At 39.0% G+C, this 15,020-nt stretch overlaps 2 protein-coding genes across 2 annotated transcripts in view; both read right to left on the reverse strand.

The window, feature by feature from the left end:
- Positions 1-15,020, reverse strand: part of LOC306917984 (uncharacterized protein) — a gene marked incomplete at its 3' end in the record, with an annotated part of 316,989 nt that overhangs the window by 180,321 nt on the left and 121,648 nt on the right. The window lies entirely within an intron of this gene.
- LOC306917996 (cysteine/serine-rich nuclear protein 3-like) lies at positions 4,115-5,047 on the reverse strand (the record flags this gene model as incomplete). Its single annotated transcript, XM_079530895.1, has 1 exon — positions 4,115-5,047. A coding segment is annotated over one exon (933 nt), but the record flags the coding sequence as incomplete, so codon positions are not given.

A 15,020-nucleotide genomic window follows, 5' to 3' on the forward strand; every position in this document is an offset into this window, starting at 1 on the left:
GCAGTGGGAAACAGAACAGTATTTCATTGTGATGTAAAATAAATAAGAGTGCCAGCATACCTGCTGTTTTCTGGGAGTTCTTCCACATGTGGTGCATAACAACTGCTGGTTTATAATAAACCTTAAAAAGCAGTATAGTAGTTAATCCAAAAATGACTTACTCAGTATCTGGATAAATATGTACAATCTAACTATTGAATAAGTGGATATGAATTAATTGTTACTGCAGCAGAGCCATTCATCTTGAGGATTTCTCCACATTATTTCAGTAACATCAGAACCAAGGAGAACCAGCTCTGGTGAAGAAACAACTGCTCATACTGTGATTTACATCCCATTTATCTTAATTTATCTTGGAACACTTACAAACCACAGATAAAAAACAAATCTTGACTTTAAACATTTATTAAAAACAAGAAAACGGAAGTAAAACAGTTAGGCCTATTTGTTTCAAACAATATGTATAAATAGTAGACAAGCCTTCACATCTTGTCTTTTACAAGTAGCCTATATACAGCACCCCTTGTATTGTATGTGTTAGGTTGTAATGTAGGTTCAATTTGTTTCCACTTTAGTATAGAAGACAGTGGTCTGGTTTCTATACAGGACTGGAACAGCAAATAAGTATATTGTCAAATCAAAGTCTCATATTATATTGTGCGCTATTGGTTTCATTTCATTTCTTATCTATATTTACAGTGAAATCCCATTGTGTAATGTGTAGGCCTGTGTGCAGAAACATGTGTCCATAGTATTAATAAATGATCAGGATAAGTCAAGATAAATCAGGATATATCATTATACTTATTCAATTATATCCTATATTAATTATTTGTTTGTTCAGTAACAGAGGTTACTGTCTCCATATCCAGTCATATAAGTCATAGTGAAACTGGAAGGGATTGAATGAAAATACACTGAACAAAAACATAAGCTGATACATTTTTGCAGGGTTCTCTCTCAATATGGTGGTGATGAATGCACTTTTATTCAATGTTTTTCAAATGCTAAATAATGAACAAACCCCACATTCTTTCCCCATGTTAAAATGTACACATGCTAAATGATGATGGCTGATGCTTCATTCACTATATGCATTCAAATGCAGAGATTAACGTGTTAATGGTCACTCGTTGTCTGGCATTGGACAGATCACCTGCTAATGATCACATTTTGGATGAACTGAGACCATTTCACACCTCTTTGACTCTGATGAGTTTCAGCAGAACTACAGTAATAGGTCTATCATCACATGGAACTGTTATCACTCTTTCAGCTTTCTAGTGTGCAATGTTTCAGGTGTGTTAAAATGGCTATATGTTCTTGTAACAATCATTGCTATTATTGTTTGTGGTGACAATGTTAAAGTGCAATGTTTACTTACAGTGAGTGCACAACATGCTGCTGTTTGTTTTAAAAGGCTTTATACCCTGCTGTATATCAGTGGTTCCCAAACGTCACGCCAAGGACCCCCAAATAGACACTAATTTAATAGCCTTTACTAATACATATATAGGACATGGATGGATGGAAACATGACCGCAAGGACGTTCTATCTAGTATACAATCAATAAATGTAGAGATATAAGTTAACTGGAAAATATGAATGTTTTAAAACCTGTTCTGGGCCATATTTAAGAACGTACACAACGCATATTTCAAGGTAACACGTTTTATTTCAACCATGTTTACAACTTAAAACATATATCAATAGAACAATTATTTACAAAATGTATTGTGCTAATTTCTTCTCAGTTGGAATGCAGCCAATGATGTGAACATAACACAATGTCTAATATAACATGTCTAATATAGTATAATGTGCAAGGGAATAATACATACAATTAGAAATGCTTATTTTAAAACAAAACTACATAACACATTACAGTGCAGAAGAGAAAGAAAAACTCAATCAAATGCAGTTTGATGTGATGTCATATACAGTACTGGTATGTACAATATAAACTTGCAAGTGCAATATTAAATACAAAATGTAAAATAAACACATGAAATGTATATAATATACTAATATAGAATCACAGTCTGTTGTGCAGGTGAGAGACAACACTTAGCAGCAGATAATATCACACATGTAAGTGTATACATAACATCATCTATTAGCAGCACTGCAACAGCAGTGTGTATAGTATATAGTCATATAGTAACAGTCAGTGATAGTGCATGTGTTCTTACAGTATAACTACTAAGAGTACTGTGATCACAAATGGTACACCCCATGGGTCACACATGATCTCAGTTTCAGTTGACTGAAGTGTCTTAGGTAGCATAGTGTCCTGTCTGGATCAGTGTTGGCCGACATCACCATATTGTGGCGTTGTCATAGTCAAACATGTACTGTACACAAAATCCAATACCAATAACTGGGAGTGCATTACATTTGCAATGGTTGACCCCACAAACACCTTGAGACGGTCATAGGTGAGGCATGGTGATGAAGGGATGGTCCAACACCTGGTCAGGTGTTATCCTCCCCTCTGGATCCAGATGAAGCATTCGTTTCAACAGGTCCATGAAGACGTCACAAGATGTTTCATCAGCATCGCAACGCAGGGAGGAGAACACTTCTTCCAGTGAGCAAATCACACATGTAAGTGTATACATAACATCCTCTATTAGCAGTTCTGCCTTTAACTCCTGCACTGTGTAATACTCCTCTGGTTCCTGGAAAACACAAAACAAAACATTTTTAGTGATCTGATTGAATGACGTGCAAAGACAGCCTATTCTTGAACATTTCAGAGATGAAGTTGTTACTCCAATATTAGTTGCAGTCATACCTTAAATCTCCATGTATCGTCTTCCTGAATGAAATAGCTGCAGGTTGTTTGTCCAGCATCCAAGAGGGATTGCTCTGGCATACCAAGTGTCAAGAGGATGGATTGAACCTGTAGAAAAAACACAGGATATTTCACATATTGAGAATATTTCATTAACAGTGTTAGGCTATAACTATGGATTAAAGAGTACAGTCAGGATGCATGTAGTAATGTACAGTGCATCAGCACAATACTCACCACATCATATTCAGTCTTCCCGCCAAAGAGATCACGGAACAGCATCCCATTAACCACCATACAGCCCAGTGACCACATGTCAAGTGCCTCTGTGATCGGGAGGCCCAGGAAGAGTTCTGGTGATCTGTGGGTTGTAAAAGAAAAGGATAATGTTAGCAACTTTCAAGTTTCTTCAAGTTCTCAATTGCACTCGTTACACTTTCCATTTTAATATTTGTTTGCATTGAGCTTTCAGTGAAGCAGATAATAAGGCTCACCTATACTGAAGAGGAGGTCTGATCCTCCGTTGCTTGGTCTCAGAGACAGGAACGGCCAGACCAAAGTCAATGAGTTTGACTTTGAGGGGTTGTTGTCGTTGGTTCACCAGCATGATGTTGTCTAGTTTGATGTCTGTGTGGATCAGACCGATTCCCTTCAGGGCCTGGAGTGCAATGGCAAGCTGCAAGACAAGAATAAAGAGCATGATCAGAAATTCAGAAATTCAACTCAGTATCTTTGTATCAATATTTTTTCCATTACTTTAAAATGTAATTGTCAAAGCCATACCTGCTGTATGATGCATCTCGTCTCCATCATGGACATATGGACATGTCTCTCGTTCAATAAATCCAGGAGATTAACATCCAGAGACTCAAACACCATGCATCTCAATCCTTTATGCACAAAGCTGTCATAAAATCTCACTGTTCCACACGTGTCAGGGTCCAGGACTTTCATCATTTGCAACACAGCCATCTAGGAATACAAGAAAGATTTAGATTAGATAACTTAATGATAAATCAGAGCCAAATATAAAAATCTTCAAGAACAATGCTATTGCTTACCTCATGTGCTGCCAATTCATCGTGATTGTGGCGATTCTTCAATATCTTGATGGCCACTGTGTCACCGGTGAACGTGCTGATGGCTTTGGCCACCGTCCCAAAGCTTCCTTCCCCCATGAAGCTCTGGACCAGGTACTGGCCTCTGTCCAGCAGGTCCATCTCAGACACCATGTAACTCTCTGGACCGTCCGAGTGTTGGGAGGAGCTGGAGGTCACCATGACCAGTGGTGTTGGGGACGGGACATCAACAGAGTTGAACACGCCGTCCAGCTTGTCTCTACGGTCAGGCGTATCATCTTGTAGTAGCCTCTCTAGTTCTAGCCTCATGGCGGTGTCGATGTAGTGGGTCTGCACGCGTCTGGAGTTGAACTCTACGCGTCCCTGAATGTTTGCGCAGCCGTCTTTAGTGCAGCATGGGAGGCATGCGTCCATCTGGCACTTGATTCCTGCCAGACTGCATTCACAAGTCTCTGGCTCACAGAAACCCTGGCAATTGCATCCAGAGTCCTCCCTGAAGACACGCAGGGAATGCAGCTGTCTCTTCTCCTCTTTGTCAATGTGCTTCACACCTGCTGCTTGCAGGAGTGCCTGTCTGTGCTTGTAGGAGTACGGCTGCAGGAAGCTGTTCCCATCCTCCAGCTCGGCGTCGGTGATGTGGACGTCAGTGTCTCCGTCTGGGACCTGGTCTGCAGTCAGTCGCTCATATTCTCTCTGGTCAATGATAACATTGGCCATCAACTGGTGTCTCAAAGCCTCAAGCTTCTCCTCTCTCCGTCTCTCTCGTAGTCTCTCTCTGCGCCAACTCCGTTGTTCCAGGGCGTGCTCTGCCATTGTGTATCTGCGGAGAGTGCTGTGCCTGTGCAACATGCCCAGACTGGCACCCCCGCGAAAGGGTACGCTAGTGAAACCCTGGCATTGTGGGAAGTAGAACACCGTCACCAGATCAAAGCGCACGTTGCTCTGCCTCCCTTCCAGCTTTGGCCTCTTCAGAATAGACTGGATGGGTTGACTGGCAGCAGGTGAAGCAGAACCATTAGTTGTAAAGTCCTGGCTTTCTGAGGAGCTGCTCTCCCCATCAGAATCCCATTCCGTGGAGGCAGGAGAAGGCAGTGACGATGATGGAGGTGAGGAGTAGAATGGATCTTCATCGTCGACCTCCTCAAACTTTCTTTTCAGAATACCTCTCATGACTCGACGGTGGCGCTTCACTCACGACGGAATCAAATATAAAGGAGAGCTGGAAAAGTAGACGTTTCGGACTGGTTGGTCCTTCCTCAGGCAAGATTCTGTTAGAGAATGATTAGTTGTGCTGGAGCCCTGGTTTTATGTGTTCCTAATGGTGGGCGTGACTCATAGTCATTCGGCCAATTAGCTTTGTTGATGGGTGTGGTTTACTTGGCCATTGTTTAATTCCGTCCAATCAGAATCAATGGGTGTGTGTTCTCTTGTTCTGGTTTCTTTCATTTGTAGTGTGGTTTTTGTAGAGGCAACATGTCTTTACTGGAGAATCAGTAATAATTATAATAGACTTCCCCCAAGTTACAGGTACAAGCTCGACTGGGGGGACCTGGGGACTTCAGTGCAATGTACCTACATATGTTGCGACCGAAGGTCGCAACATATGCATACATTGCAAGGAATGAGTGCATTCGCCATGTACTTGAAGGAAGCCTAATCCAATCACTCTTAGATTATCTCCAGTTTAAGTTTAAGAGTTTAAGTTTACCTTATTGTTGTAGGACTTTTGGTTTATTTAGCCTTATTGGGGTTAATTCACCCCATGGCTCCATTTCAACAAAGACACATTTACATGTGTTTCTCTTTTGTTTCCTGAGCCCGGTGTCTAATGGCCCATTTGGTGTCAGTGACACCTCTATGCTTCTTGTCCCAGGCTGGTTTGGAATGTGCTAATGTGTCCCCTATTCAAAGTCTGATTTCCATTGAGTGTTGGCTTTGTCTATGTGGCTGGGGAGTTTTGGTACAAAATCAGAACAACTTGTCTAATATTTTGGCATGTTTAATGCAGCTCTAAGGTATATAATGACATAGTAAAATGTTGAAAATGAGTGGAATGCCCCTTTAAGAACTGGTTTTCCAGTTAATCTGGAGAAAAACCATTCAATGGTCGAAAACAGAGTCCACTTGAACATAACAGTCCACTTTGGTTGAACAATATTTAGTCTACTAGTCTAGTGATCCATTGAGGAGTTTCTTAAAGTCAAAGCAGGAGCCAGCATAAATATAACATAACGTTATTGGTATAGCAAATTCCAACAAGGCATTTCAATGTGCTTTGCACACATCAGGAAACATATATAAAATCATAACTAAAACAAAAATACATAAAACATTACAGTGCAGAAGAGAAAGAAAAACTCAATCAAATGCAGTGGGAAACAGAACAGTATTTCATTGTGATGTAAAATAAATAAGAGTGCCAGCATACCTGCTGTTTTCTGGGAGTTCTTCCACATGTGGTGCATAACAACTGCTGGTTTATAATAAACCTTAAAAAGCAGTATAGTAGTTAATCCAAAAATGACTTACTCAGTATCTGGATAAATATGTACAATCTAACTATTGAATAAGTGGATATGAATTAATTGTTACTGCAGCAGAGCCATTCATCTTGAGGATTTCTCCACATTATTTCAGTAACATCAGAACCAAGGAGAACCAGCTCTGGTGAAGAAACAACTGCTCATACTGTGATTTACATCCCATTTATCTTAATTTATCTTGGAACACTTACAAACCACAGATAAAAAACAAATCTTGACTTTAAACATTTATTAAAAACAAGAAAACGGAAGTAAAACAGTTAGGCCTATTTGTTTCAAACAATATGTATAAATAGTAGACAAGCCTTCACATCTTGTCTTTTACAAGTAGCCTATATACAGCACCCCTTGTATTGTATGTGTTAGGTTGTAATGTAGGTTCAATTTGTTTCCACTTTAGTATAGAAGACAGTGGTCTGGTTTCTATACAGGACTGGAACAGCAAATAAGTATATTGTCAAATCAAAGTCTCATATTCTATTGTGCGCTATTGGTTTCATTTCATTTCTTATCTATATTTACAGTGAAATCCCATTGTGTAATGTGTAGGCCTGTGTGCAGAAACATGTGTCCATAGTATTAATAAATGATCAGGATAAGTCAAGATAAATCAGGATATATCATTATACTTATTCAATTATATCCTATATTAATTATTTGTTTGTTCAGTAACAGAGGTTACTGTCTCCATATCCAGTCATATAAGTCATAGTGAAACTGGAAGGGATTGAATGAAAATACACTGAACAAAAACATAAGCTGATACATTTTTGCAGGGTTCTCTCTCAATATGGTGGTGATGAATGCACTTTTATTCAATGTTTTTCAAATGCTAAATAATGAACAAACCCCACATTCTTTCCCCATGTTAAAATGTACACATGCTAAATGATGATGGCTGATGCTTCATTCACTATATGCATTCAAATGCAGAGATTAACGTGTTAATGGTCACTCGTTGTCTGGCATTGGACAGATCACCTGCTAATGATCACATTTTGGATGAACTGAGACCATTTCACACCTCTTTGACTCTGATGAGTTTCAGCAGAACTACAGTAATAGGTCTATCATCACATGGAACTGTTATCACTCTTTCAGCTTTCTAGTGTGCAATGTTTCAGGTGTGTTAAAATGGCTATATGTTCTTGTAACAATCATTGCTATTATTGTTTGTGGTGACAATGTTAAAGTGCAATGTTTACTTACAGTGAGTGCACAACATGCTGCTGTTTGTTTTAAAAGGCTTTATACCCTGCTGTATATCAGTGGTTCCCAAACGTCACGCCAAGGACCCCCAAATAGACACTAATTTAATAGCCTTTACTAATACATATATAGGACATGGATGGATGGAAACATGACCGCAAGGACGTTCTATCTAGTATACAATCAATAAATGTAGAGATATAAGTTAACTGGAAAATATGAATGTTTTAAAACCTGTTCTGGGCCATATTTAAGAACGTACACAACGCATATTTCAAGGTAACACGTTTTATTTCAACCATGTTTACAACTTAAAACATATATCAATAGAACAATTATTTACAAAATGTATTGTGCTAATTTCTTCTCAGTTGGAATGCAGCCAATGATGTGAACATAACACAATGTCTAATATAACATGTCTAATATAGTATAATGTGCAAGGGAATAATACATACAATTAGAAATGCTTATTTTAAAACAAAACTACATAACACATTACAGTGCAGAAGAGAAAGAAAAACTCAATCAAATGCAGTTTGATGTGATGTCATATACAGTACTGGTATGTACAATATAAACTTGCAAGTGCAATATTAAATACAAAATGTAAAATAAACACATGAAATGTATATAATATACTAATATAGAATCACAGTCTGTTGTGCAGGTGAGAGACAACACTTAGCAGCAGATAATATCACACATGTAAGTGTATACATAACATCATCTATTAGCAGCACTGCAACAGCAGTGTGTATAGTATATAGTCATATAGTAACAGTCAGTGATAGTGCATGTGTTCTTACAGTATAACTACTAAGAGTACTGTGATCACAAATGGTACACCCCATGGGTCACACATGATCTCAGTTTCAGTTGACTGAAGTGTCTTAGGTAGCATAGTGTCCTGTCTGGATCAGTGTTGGCCGACATCACCATATTGTGGCGTTGTCATAGTCAAACATGTACTGTACACAAAATCCAATACCAATAACTGGGAGTGCATTACATTTGCAATGGTTGACCCCACAAACACCTTGAGACGGTCATAGGTGAGGCATGGTGATGAAGGGATGGTCCAACACCTGGTCAGGTGTTATCCTCCCCTCTGGATCCAGATGAAGCATTCGTTTCAACAGGTCCATGAAGACGTCACAAGATGTTTCATCAGCATCGCAATGCAGGGAGGAGAACACTTCTTCCAGTGAGCAAATCACACATGTAAGTGTATACATAACATCCTCTATTAGCAGTTCTGCCTTTAACTCCTGCACTGTGTAATACTCCTCTGGTTCCTGGAAAACACAAAACAAAACATTTTTAGTGATCTGATTGAATGACGTGCAAAGACAGCCTATTCTTGAACATTTCAGAGATGAAGTTGTTACTCCAATATTAGTTGCAGTCATACCTTAAATCTCCATGTATCGTCTTCCTGAATGAAATAGCTGCAGGTTGTTTGTCCAGCATCCAAGAGGGATTGCTCTGGCATACCAAGTGTCAAGAGGATGGATTGAACCTGTAGAAAAAACACAGGATATTTCACATATTGAGAATATTTCATTAACAGTGTTAGGCTATAACTATGGATTAAAGAGTACAGTCAGGATGCATGTAGTAATGTACAGTGCATCAGCACAATACTCACCACATCATATTCAGTCTTCCCGCCAAAGAGATCACGGAACAGCATCCCATTAACCACCATACAGCCCAGTGACCACATGTCAAGTGCCTCTGTGATCGGGAGGCCCAGGAAGAGTTCTGGTGATCTGTGGGTTGTAAAAGAAAAGGATAATGTTAGCAACTTTCAAGTTTCTTCAAGTTCTCAATTGCACTCGTTACACTTTCCATTTTAATATTTGTTTGCATTGAGCTTTCAGTGAAGCAGATAATAAGGCTCACCTATACTGAAGAGGAGGTCTGATCCTCCGTTGCTTGGTCTCAGAGACAGGAACGGCCAGACCAAAGTCAATGAGTTTGACTTTGAGGGGTTGTTGTCGTTGGTTCACCAGCATGATGTTGTCTAGTTTGATGTCTGTGTGGATCAGACCGATTCCCTTCAGGGCCTGGAGTGCAATGGCAAGCTGCAAGACAAGAATAAAGAGCATGATCAGAAATTCAGAAATTCAACTCAGTATCTTTGTATCAATATTTTTTCCATTACTTTAAAATGTAATTGTCAAAGCCATACCTGCTGTATGATGCATCTCGTCTCCATCATGGACATATGGACATGTCTCTCGTTCAAGAAATCCAGGAGATTAACATCCAGAGACTCAAACACCATGCATCTCAATCCTTTATGCACAAAGCTGTCGTAAAATCTCACTGTTCCACACGTGTCAGGGTCCAGGACTTTCATCATTTGCAACACAGCCATCTAGGAATACAAGAAAGATTTAGATTAGATAACTTAATGATAAATCAGAGCCAAATATAAAAATCTTCAAGAACAATGCTATTGCTTACCTCATGTGCTGCCAATTCATCGTGATTGTGGCGATTCTTCAATATCTTGATGGCCACTGTGTCACCGGTGAACGTGCTGATGGCTTTGGCCACCGTCCCAAAGCTTCCTTCCCCCATGAAGCTCTGGACCAGGTACTGGCCTCTGTCCAGCAGGTCCATCTCAGACACCATGTAACTCTCTGGACCGTCCGAGTGTTGGGAGGAGCTGGAGGTCACCATGACCAGTGGTGTTGGGGACGGGACATCAACAGAGTTGAACACGCCGTCCAGCTTGTCTCTACGGTCAGGCGTATCATCTTGTAGTAGCCTCTCTAGTTCTAGCCTCATGGCGGTGTCGATGTAGTGGGTCTGCACGCGTCTGGAGTTGAACTCTACGCGTCCCTGAATGTTTGCGCAGCCGTCTTTAGTGCAGCATGGGAGGTGTCCCCTATTCAAAGTCTGATTTCCATTGAGTGTTGGCTTTGTCTATGTGGCTGGGGAGTTTTGGTACAAAATCAGAACAACTTGTCTAATATTTTGGCATGTTTAATGCAGCTCTAAGGTATATAATGACATAGTAAAATGTTGAAAATGAGTGGAATGCCCCTTTAAGAACTGGTTTTCCAGTTAATCTGGAGAAAAACCATTCAATGGTCGAAAACAGAGTCCACTTGAACATAACAGTCCACTTTGGTTGAACAATATTTAGTCTACTAGTCTAGTGATCCATTGAGGAGTTTCTTAAAGTCAAAGCAGGAGCCAGCATAAATATAAAATAACGTTATTGGTATAGCAAATTCCAACAAGGCATTTCAATGTGCTTTGCACACATCAGGAAACATATATAAAATCATAACTAAAACAAAAATACATAAAACATTACAGTGCAGAAGAGAAAGAAAAACTCAATCAAATGCAGTGGGAAACAGAACAGTATTTCATTGTGATGTAAAATAAATAAGAGTGCCAGCATACCTGCTGTTTTCTGGGAGTTCTTCCACATGTGGTGCATAACAACTGCTGGTTTATAATAAACCTTAAAAAGCAGTATAGTAGTTAATCCAAAAATGACTTACTCAGTATCTGGATAAATATGTACAATCTAACTATTGAATAAGTGGATATGAATTAATTGTTACTGCAGCAGAGCCATTCATCTTGAGGATTTCTCCACATTATTTCAGTAACATCAGAACCAAGGAGAACCAGCTCTGGTGAAGAAACAACTGCTCATACTGTGATTTACATCCCATTTATCTTAATTTATCTTGGAACACTTACAAACCACAGATAAAAAACAAATCTTGACTTTAAACATTTATTAAAAACAAGAAAACGGAAGTAAAACAGTTAGGCCTATTTGTTTCAAACAATATGTATAAATAGTAGACAAGCCTTCACATCTTGTCTTTTACAAGTAGCCTATATACAGCACCCCTTGTATTTTATGTGTTAGGTTGTAATGTAGGTTCAATTTGTTTCCACTTTAGTATAGAAGACAGTGGTCTGGTTTCTATACAGGACTGGAACAGCAAATAAGTATATTGTCAAATCAAAGTCTCATATTCTATTGTGCGCTATTGGTTTCATTTCATTTCTTATCTATATTTACAGTGAAATCCCATTGTGTAATGTGTAGGCCTGTGTGCAGAAACATGTGTCCATAGTATTAATAAATGATCAGGATAAGTCAAGATAAATCAGGATATATCATTATACTTATTCAATTATATCCTATATTAATTATGTGTTTGTTCAGTAACAGAGGTTACTGTCTCCATATCCAGTCATATAAGTCATAGTGAAACTGGAAGGGATTGAATGAAAATACACTGAACAAAAACATAAGCTGATACATTTTTGCAGGGTTCTCTCTCAATATGGTGGTGATGAATGCACTTTTATTCAATTTTTTTCAAATGCTAAATAATGAACAAACCCCACATTCTTTCCCCATGTTAAAATGTACACATGCTAAATGATGATGGCTGATGCTTCATTCACTATATGCATTCAAATGCAGAGATTAACGTGTTAATGGTCACTCGTTGTCTGGCATTGGACAGATCACCTGCTAATGATCACATTTTGGATGAACTGAGACCATTTCACACCTCTTTGACTCTGATGAGTTTCAGCAGAACTACAGTAATAGGTCTATCATCACATGGAACTGTTATCACTCTTTCAGCTTTCTAGTGTGCAATGTTTCAGGTGTGTTAAAATGGCTATATGTTCTTGTAACAATCATTGCTATTATTGTTTGTGGTGACAATGTTAAAGTGCAATGTTTACTTACAGTGAGTGCACAACATGCTGCTGTTTGTTTTAAAAGGCTTTATACCCTGCTGTATATCAGTGGTTCCCAAACGTCACGCCAAGGACCCCCAAATAGACACTAATTTAATAGCCTTTACTAATACATATATAGGACATGGATGGATGGAAACATGACCGCAAGGACGTTCTATCTAGTATACAATCAATAAATGTAGAGATATAAGTTAACTGGAAAATATGAATGTTTTAAAACCTGTTCTGGGCCATATTTAAGAACGTACACAACGCATATTTCAAGGTAACACGTTTTATTTCAACCATGTTTACAACTTAAAACATATATCAATAGAACAATTATTTACAAAATGTATTGTGCTAATTTCTTCTCAGTTGGAATGCAGCCAATGATGTGAACATAACACAATGTCTAATATAACATGTCTAATATAGTATAATGTGCAAGGGAATAATACATACAATTAGAAATGCTTATTTTAAAACAAAAATACATAACACATTACAGTGCAGAAGAGAAAGAAAAACTCAATCAAATGCAGTTTGATGTGATGTCATATACAGTACTGGTATGTACAATATAAACTTGCAAGTGCAATATTAAATACAAAATGTAAAATAAACACATGAAATGTATATAATATACTAATATAGAATCACAGTCTGTTGTGCAGGTGAGAGACAACACTTAGCAGCAGATAATATCACACATGTAAGTGTATACATAACATCATCTATTAGCAGCACTGCAACAGCAGTGTGTATAGTATATAGTCATATAGTAACAGTCAGTGATAGTGCATGTGTTCTTACAGTATAACTACTAAGAGTACTGTGATCACAAATGGTACACCCCATGGGTCACACATGATCTCAGTTTCAGTTGACTGAAGTGTCTTAGGTAGCATAGTGTCCTGTCTGGATCAGTGTTGGCCGACATCACCATATTGTGGCGTTGTCATAGTCAAACATGTACTGTACACAAAATCCAATACCAATAACTGGGAGTGCATTACATTTGCAATGGTTGACCCCACAAACACCTTGAGACGGTCATAGGTGAGGCATGGTGATGAAGGGATGGTCCAACACCTGGTCAGGTGTTATCCTCCCCTCTGGATCCAGATGAAGCATTCGTTTCAACAGGTCCATGAAGACGTCACAAGATGTTTCATCAGCATCGCAACGCAGGGAGGAGAACACTTCTTCCAGTGAGCAAATCACACATGTAAGTGTATACATAACATCCTCTATTAGCAGTTCTGCCTTTAACTCCTGCACTGTGTAATACTCCTCTGGTTCCTGGAAAACACAAAACAAAACATTTTTAGTGATCTGATTGAATGACGTGCAAAGACAGCCTATTCTTGAACATTTCAGAGATGAAGTTGTTACTCCAATATTAGTTGCAGTCATACCTTAAATCTCCATGTATCGTCTTCCTGAATGAAATAGCTGCAGGTTGTTTGTCCAGCATCCAAGAGGGATTGCTCTGGCATACCAAGTGTCAAGAGGATGGATTGAACCTGTAGAAAAAACACAGGATATTTCACATATTGAGAATATTTCATTAACAGTGTTAGGCTATAACTATGGATTAAAGAGTACAGTCAGGATGCATGTAGTAATGTACAGTGCATCAGCACAATACTCACCACATCATATTCAGTCTTCCCGCCAAAGAGATCACGGAACAGCATCCCATTAACCACCATACAGCCCAGTGACCACATGTCAAGTGCCTCTGTGATCGGGAGGCCCAGGAAGAGTTCTGGTGATCTGTGGGTTGTAAAAGAAAAGGATAATGTTAGCAACTTTCAAGTTTCTTCAAGTTCTCAATTGCACTCGTTACACTTTCCATTTTAATATTTGTTTGCATTGAGCTTTCAGTGAAGCAGATAATAAGGCTCACCTATACTGAAGAGGAGGTCTGATCCTCCGTTGCTTGGTCTCAGAGACAGGAACGGCCAGACCAAAGTCAATGAGTTTGACTTTGAGGGGTTGTTGTCGTTGGTTCACCAGCATGATGTTGTCTAGTTTGATGTCTGTGTGGATCAGACCGATTCCCTTCAGGGCCTGGAGTGCAATGGCAAGCTGCAAGACAAGAATAAAGAGCATGATCAGAAATTCAGAAATTCAACTCAGTATCTTTGTATCAATATTTTTTCCATTACTTTAAAATGTAATTGTCAAAGCCATACCTGCTGTATGATGCATCTCGTCTCCATCATGGACATATGGACATGTCTCTCGTTCAATAAATCCAGGAGATTAACATCCAGAGACTCAAACACCATGCATCTCAATCCTTTATGCACAAAGCTGTCGTAAAATCTCACTGTTCCACACGTGTCAGGGTCCAGGACTTTCATCATTTGCAACACAGCCATCTAGGAATACAAGAAAGATTTAGATTAGATAACTTAATGATAAATCAGAGCCAAATATAAAAATCTTCAAGAACAATGCTATTGCTTACCTCATGTGCTGCCAATTCATCGTGATTGTGGCGATTCTTCAATATCTTGATGGCCACTGTGTCACCGGTGAACGTGCTGATGGCTTTGGCCACCGTCCCAAAGCTTCCTTCCCCCATGAAGCTCTGGACCAGGTACTGGCCTCTGTCCAGCAGGTCCATCTCA

This window comes from Electrona antarctica, assembly GCF_951216825.1.
Source record: "Electrona antarctica genome assembly, contig: scaffold_40, whole genome shotgun sequence".
NCBI classification, from domain to species: Eukaryota; Metazoa; Chordata; class Actinopteri; order Myctophiformes; family Myctophidae; genus Electrona; species Electrona antarctica.